Source organism: Otolemur garnettii, unplaced genomic scaffold (genome assembly GCF_000181295.1).
Source record: "Otolemur garnettii isolate 467f Iridium unplaced genomic scaffold, OtoGar3 scaffold00010, whole genome shotgun sequence".
In the NCBI taxonomy this organism is placed as follows: Eukaryota; Metazoa; Chordata; class Mammalia; order Primates; family Galagidae; genus Otolemur; species Otolemur garnettii.
The window spans coordinates 21,732,148-21,740,052 of record NW_003852405.1 but is presented as its reverse complement, the minus strand read 5'-3'; the positions used below and the strand labels follow the sequence as shown (position 1 = coordinate 21,740,052).

The following is a 7,905-nucleotide window of genomic DNA, read 5'->3' as shown; positions in this document are numbered from 1 at the left end:
GGCGGGTCCGGGCTGGGGATTCGAACCCGCCACCCTAGGTGTACGTGGCTGGCGCCTTAGCCAGTTGAGCTATAGGCGCCGAGCCAACTATTTCATTAAATTCTAAATATTTCTAAATATCCCTTCAGTTACAACAATTTACTTGATTTTTGCTCATAAAAGCTTCTTCTAGTCAAGCGTTAAAGGGCCATTATTTTTTCTTTCTAAGTACTTTAAAAATATCTTGGTTATAACTGAATAATGTTTTGAAGAAAATCCCATCTGTAGTTTCCTCACAGATGGCAAGTGAACCTGCCAAGTTTATGACTTGTTGTGAACAATGCAGTCAGTAAATTATCATCAGGACATATTTAAGATTGTGGAGATTATATGTACACAGTCAAGGTCATAACCACAACTCCACCATTAGAAGTAAAAACAAGTGAATTATAAATGGCAATATATTATTGCAAATTAGACTACACTACCATTCTTCTGCTGATAATATTCAATAATCTTCATATTCCATGATTTCCTCTTTAGCAATATGGAAAAAAGATGAATGTTCCGAAATGTAAAAAACAAACAGAATGTACACTATTATTCACATGAGTCCAAATTAACCTTAGCATTCCGGACTCAGCAGTTTCCCCCTAGTTGTGCCCATGCCATTAGTCCTGCGAGAAGGTCAGGAACGTCATCTACATCCCTGCGGCAGCCCAGGGCCCCGCAGAGTGTGGCACATCAATCCACAACCGCTTGGTAAACTGAACACGTAATCCACAATGTCTTTCCTGTCATCCGCCAGTGTAGTTTGTTATGCTTTCCAGGTTTGAGCGATTTTTACAAACAGCTAATAATGTGATTATTTAATAAATGTAAATTTTCAAAATTATTTACAGACTGGTCTCCATTGTGAATAGACCGTGATTAAATGCGGGGGTTCTGATGTCAGCCCGCCTGGGGGTTTTCCCAGTTCTATGTCCTTGCTAGGGGACGCTGGGCAAATTACTACTCTAAGCCTAAGTCTTCCCATCTATAAAATGTGGATAACAATAGCACTGTCAGCAGAGGGTTTTCATAAGGACCCACGAGATAACATATGTGAAGCATGTAGCAGGGTGCCAGGCACATGTACTCCACTCTCTACAAGGTCACACACATGTATACCTGCACCCACAGGTCTTACCGTCAATGGCTAAATGATTTTTTAATGTTCCAAAATCTTCCACAAACTCATTTTTTTCTTATTAAAATATCTAAAAGTATCTGGGCAGGTCATATGCAAATTAACAGAATTAACCCACAGTTGCAAATAAAACTTTTTAAAAGCTTGTTATTATAATTGCTGACCTGAGACCGATGTTGATTTGGATGAGGATAATGTGAGAATACTTAACTTCTCTGGATAAAGGATAATGGAATGATGTTTGTTTTCACTATAACCAAATATTTTAAATTTACTAAACTCAAATAATGAACAATATTTTGCTTTGGAAAGTATTTTTATAGGGAAAATGATTTCTAGAACTGTAACACATGCCAGAATTAAATTATTTTTGCCTTCACCAATTCATTTTTGTTTGTCACAAAAGTAAAGAAAAAGATGACGTGATTAAGTGATAAGCTGGAGACTCTTACCTATATTCTCTTTAACAGCTAGAAAGTATGGGTGAAAATGTTCAGCCTCACCACCAACTGAAAAGCACTGTGACTGTCGACAGCTGTGTGGGCAATGACACTGTGTTTCTAGTTACATGGCAGACCAGCAGTCTCCCTGAGATTACATTATTTGATCCTGATGGAAGAAAATACCACACACATAATTTTATCACCAATCTAGCTCTTCGGACAGCTGGCCTCTGGATTCCAGGAACTGCTAAGGTAAGTGTCGTGAGCTGACAATATTTAGCCAATGACATGCCTTTCAACTGAATCACATGATTAAATGCATTGGGTAAAGAAAAATTTGTTTTGATATATCAAAACTTTAAATTTGAGGGAATTTTGTTACTGTTCTAAATTTAAAAGGAACAACTAAAGTTCAAAACTTTAAACATCATATATCAAATGCTTCTCAATTCAACAGTGTAAGTTAATATTTCTACTAGCAGTACAAAAATTTTTTCTAGCCTACATCTTTCTTTACATAATCTTTATAGCCATATTCACCTATGTGCTTAGGAAAAATCTGTACCTAAAATTTATAATATGAATACATGCAATATATATGTTTTTGAGCACCTACTATGCTATAAGATCTTGCTCTAATTACTTCGTAGTAAAACATTAAGCTAGGAGCAAGCTTGGGGTAGTGTCAGAGCATACAGGGGGATGGGAAGGAGAATATTTTCTGGAAGTGAAGATATTACAATGGAAATATAAGGAATAAAGAAGCAAGAAAGTGTGTATGACATTCTGGGCAAAGGAAACAGCATTTAGAGAAAAAGAACATGGCTGTTCATACAACTGTGAGCGGTTCAGAATGGAAGAACATACGCCATAAAGTGGGGATATGAATGAAGGAGGCAGAGGGGCGTGATGAGGCTAGACAGATACAGAAGCTGTATCAGCAAGGGCTCTGCACAACAGGAACGGGAACAGGGGCTCGAATCCTGAAGGTCAAAGGGAACCACTAAAGTTCTAAGCAGGGTTGTGGATTGATCAGAATCGCGCTGCCTGAATTCAGCCTTGTCCTGCACCACCCACGCCCCATCACTGTGGACAGCCTCTCAACTGGCCTCCTTATCTCTCAATTGCCATCCCTCCTATCCTTTCTTCCTCTCTACCAGGGTGATGCTTCTGAAGCACAAACCTGATCAACCTGTCTGCTGTTTCAGGATAAAGTCTAAGAGGTTACTAGACTGGGGCCTTCATGTTCTGGCTTCTGCCCAAGTTGATCTCTTACCCCTTCTCCGAAACACCCCATGCTCTAGTCCTACTCAACTTTTCTCCAAATTCATCATGTTCCTTTCATATCTATGAATGGGGCCTGGGGACACATCACCTCACTCTTGTCCTTTTGCCTGACCTTAGTCTGGAGTGGGTGCCACAGAGGGAAACACTCATTACACTGAAAAAGAACTCTTGATGTGGAAGGTCTGCCATATGTCTGTTACCATGTGATGATTCCAGGAAAGAACAGAGAGAGCGAGATCTCCATGACTTCACTGGAAAATCCCAAGACGGGGGCTGGGTAGGGTGTGGAACATCTTAACTCTCCACCTGGGTCGCACCTTACCCGCTGCTTTCTCTTCTCCTCTGTTGTGCTTCTCCCATTGCTTCTGGGGTTTAATCAGGAGCAGCAGCACTAATTAGGAAAAATCATTTATGTGAAGCTTAATCAAAGGGATGAATTTCTACTACATTACAATTTTAGCCTTATTCTTTCAGACTTTCCTTTGTAAGTTTCTTCTGCGCAGTCTTAATAGGCAAGAGAATGGTGCTAAGCAATATTTCTATAAATTACTCAATGTAGACATTGTATAATCATGACCTATTAAAAATCGATCCCTAACAGTGCATGTGGTTTTTGTTGCTTGAGATTTCTGGGAGTCGGGGGTTGGGGGAATGGAGGGAAAGAAGACTATTGTTGCTTTTTAGTCCAGGGTGTCCACATAAATCATAATGGTTCACTTAGTTTGATTTAATGTTCTCAGTTATGAAAAGAAATGAAAACATTTAATCTCCTTTTGGGTGAAGGGGCTCAGATTAATATTTGAAAAGTACTTTGAAACCAGATACTTTGTATCCTCCCCACCCGAAATAAATCCAAAGTGTAATTTCCTAAAGAATCACTTAAGAATAAAAGTGGGTTAATGCTATGAAAGCCACGTAAATATGAATTCAGTCGTCCCTTATCCAATATTACTTTTCCCAATATCTTTTTGTAGTATTTTTAAAACTATAACTTCAACAAAACAAGAGCAAAAAATCCTAGGAGCTTAGATGTATGCTTTCAATTTAAGTTTGATTTTTTTTTTCTTAACACTTTACAAAACAAAAAAACCTTTGCTTTGCAGCCTGGACTCTGGACTTACATAGTGAACAATACCCACCATTCTCTGCAAGCCCTAAAAGTGACAGTGACCTCTCGTGCCTCCAGCTCAGCTGTGCCCCCAGTCACTGTGGAGGCCTTTGTGGAAAGAGACAGCACCCACTTTCCCCATCCCGTGATGATCTATGCCAGTGTGAGAAAAGGGTTTTATCCCATTCGTAATGCTACTGTCACTGCCACAGTTGAGCCAGAGACCGGAGATGCTGTCACACTGAGACTTCTTGATGATGGAGCAGGTAACAAGGAATGTCACACTGTTTTTCATGTTCTCAGGAGCTGTGGTCATATGATGCAGTAGTATCAATATTAAGCTTATCTGTAAAACTTCAATTATTTTTCTTATTTAATCTGATCAGATTCTAAGAGAATCACTGACATACTGAGTAGCTACAGAGTTGACTTGGAAAAGAGTCCCTGTGAGGCTATTCAGAGTAGCTGTGTGTGAGTGAAAGGGTGGGGAAAGCCACTGACATCTCTCTCCTGGCTTAGCGAGGCCATGACACAGGCACAGGCTTATATGTCCTTATGACATACCCCTCTTCCTCTAAAATTCACCAGCTGTGCTGTTGTCTGTAACCATATTGCACAGTTAAAATAGCAAATGAAAACTCAAGAAGGGCAATGCAGTGACAACCCAGTTTTTTCCTTTGGACCCAGTTATGAAGAAAAAATTGGAAATAGAACTTGTGGCCCATGGGATGACCCTGGGGTATGCTCCAGCTGACTAGTTGGATGGGTGAGAGGGCACAGCCTTTCTCTAGCACAGCCAGTACCTTTTTCATGTGTGATTTGGTCCCAAGAAGACCAGGCTCACAAGCCTAATAGAATTAAGATAGAGATTTCCCCACCACTGGGAAAACAAAGTAAAACAAAACAAAGCTCTCCTTCCACCCACACAGAGTTCAGAGCCTCAACACTATTCACTACAGACAGCACAGCCTCTGGCCGGGTAAACTGCAGCACTTGGACTATTTCTGATCAATCATTTTTGTTTTTACTTGTAAAAACCAACTCCTTTGTTGTTCCATATTTCCTGTTATTTTTCTAGATTAAATTCTCAGAATGACAAAAGACCCTGAGGTCTATATTGGCAGTTTTAAGAGTTTCATCTGCTAATAAAATTATATTATTTCACCCTGTTGTTTCCAAGTTAATCTTTTCTCAAGCGTGTTAGACTTAGCAGCCCGTTAGGATCTTGCCATGGTGATAGCATCTGACATTTATGAAACAAAAGTTCATGCAAAGGATTTTGGCTCGATTCACCTCCAAGGGATACAAGAGAAGTCTTCGTGTCTTTCCTATTGCCGTAGATGCAAATGAGTTTCTTGTGCTCTGACTGCTTACCCATGGCCATACCTTTATTTTTGGTTTATGCTCCAAAAATGCACTCTGTAGAATGTTTCTTCCTTGCCCAGATGGTGGAGTGGCCTAAAGAACAGATCCTGCTCCCTTGGGAAAAACCACCTGACTCAGCTCACTAGGTTCCCTGGAACCATTTATTTGTTTGACGCCTACATTTATACTCTAATGAATGAACTAATGAGAAATATTGGTTGGGCATCTAAGTAAATTTAGTTTTTCCCTCATAATACTGAATAGATATATACATCGTAGTCCAATACTTATTTTTATAATGGAAACAATATTTGCATGCTAAGTAAAATTAATAAATAATAAAATTTATACTTGCAAAATGCTTTACAATTTAAAATGTACTTTCCCATGCATACTCTCAAGTGATCAACTCTCACAACAACACTCAACCCTGTGAGATAGCTTATCTCCATCTCATAGATGAGGAAGCTGAGGCACATGAAACTTCACAGCTACACACGGGCAGATACAAACGTTAAAACCACGTCCCCTGACTCCTGAGCCAATGTTCTTTCTCTGTTTCTTTTTGTCTCAGGGATTAGAGGAGGTGATGACAGTGATATGGAGAGATTTTCCTTTATAATTTCCAAAAAATGATAGGCCTTATTAATCACTAAATAACTAGATTCCAACCAAGGTTTGATTTCTATTCAATGGACAAAAATTGTTCTAACTCTACTTTGATAGGAAGTAGATCTTAACACTTTTTATTTTATTTAAATATACTTCCAGTTTTCTTATGGTAAATAGCCCTGCCTCTGTGGTGTGGAAAGGGGAATCCTAGGGCACTTTAGCAATGACATGCTGGGGTGCAGGGCTGGGTGTTTGTTGTGGTGGGACATCCCTCTAGGCTGGGATGAGCTGCTTGCCTTGTGTGGCCCCCTGCACTTGAATGTGATCTGCATTTGGGTTCAGCTGGACCTTCCATTGCTGCCCTCAGATCTAGGCCTTCCTGCCATTCCATCATAGGCTTGGCTTGGAGTTGAAATTCCCTCTGAGGATCAACAGGAAAGAAAAAAAAGTCCAGCACTGGCTAAGTTTTCAGAATGCCCCTGAAAGCAGATGGAGACAATTCTGTCGAAGTCCAGATCATCAAGCCCCTTAGAATCTAGAACAAGAATTCCATGAACCCTCTAATGAAGAAATTACATAAGTTCATACTATATTACCAACTACCAAAGTTTTTATCAGAGGTTCATAATCAAATGGCTTCAAGATACCATAAATTCTTGAAATTGTAGGAAGATGTGTAGATGTATGTCTGTGTATATATAAATGTACTTATTTCCTGGGAACAGAAAGCTTTTATCTTAAAAGGGCCTGGGATTAAGAATGTACTTGGTTTCTAGGAAAAACTAATATTATTTCATAGAAATTATGAAACCATTGGATTATTAATCACCCGAGAGTATCAAAAGAGTAGGTATGACCATGACAACATCTGGAAGGATAAGGGTAGTAAATCGTATATTTAATGACTTAGTAATCAATTATGATGACAACTGTTGACATTGAGTTTTTTCAACTTACACAGGTGCTGATGTTATAAAAAATGATGGAATTTACTCGAGGTATTTTTTCTCCTTTGCTGTAAATGGCAGATACAGCCTGAAAGTGCATGTCAGTCGCTCTCCGAGTATAAGCACCCAGGGCCTCTCTATTCCAGGAAGTCATGCGATGTATGTACCAGGTTACATAACGAATGGTAAGAATCACTGGCACTGCTATCTGAGTAATACTGTTTCATGTGTATGTCTCTGAGCAACGTATGTGTTTGCGTGTGTGTATTAGGCAGAGAGCGGTGAGAGAGAAATGAAATCTCAAAGCTCTTCCCACTAAAGTCAACATGTAATTTGCTGCCTGTCTCTTTAATCCTAAGTGATTCATGGTAGAGGATAACAGGAAGGAAATAGGTAATTCCCACAGATTATGTCTACCTTCATTTTAGTAATAATTTTGACCTCTTTCTCGTTTCATAGGCATTACTGACAGATAAAGAGATTTACTGACTTTTCTCAGTTCCTGCTCTTGTGGTTCCACAGAGAGGGTTACGTAAGGGAAAGAGCAAAACGCTGTTAGCAGTTGAAAGAGGGAAGCAAATAGCCCAAATAATCCACACCGGAAATGAGTTCCCAAATAAATATGATCTTGGATGTTACAGACAATTGATTGAATCTTGAAGATGTTCTGTTTTCCTTCAAGATAGAGGTGCCACATAAGTACACATAAGTACTGTAGAAAACACGTATCTTTTTTTAACACCATTACAACAGCTCCTCATGGGAAGCAGTGGTTAAAATATTATAGACAAACAGGAATGTATCATGCTATAGTATCATGCTATACATTTTTAAAACGGTCTCAAAAAACATTTCTAAGCATTTTTGTTTTTAAAAATGCAGATGCTTTATGAATATTATTCATCTATTTTAGAAGTTATAACTAATCATTTGGACTATTCCATAACAGGAACCTATACTTTTTGTTCTAGATGT

At 39.0% G+C, this 7,905-nt stretch overlaps 1 protein-coding gene across 1 annotated transcript in view; it reads left to right on the top strand.

Annotated features, from left to right (window-relative positions):
- Positions 1–7,905, top strand: part of LOC100953736 (calcium-activated chloride channel regulator 2) — a 35,747-nt gene that overhangs the window by 22,653 nt on the left and 5,189 nt on the right. Inside the window, exons 10-13 of the mRNA XM_023509883.1 lie at positions 655–741; positions 1,639–1,863; positions 4,002–4,272; positions 6,945–7,115. Of these exons, the coding sequence (XP_023365651.1) occupies positions 655–741; positions 1,639–1,863; positions 4,002–4,272; positions 6,945–7,115 (754 nt within the window). The remainder of the gene's footprint in view (positions 1–654; positions 742–1,638; positions 1,864–4,001; positions 4,273–6,944; positions 7,116–7,905) is intronic.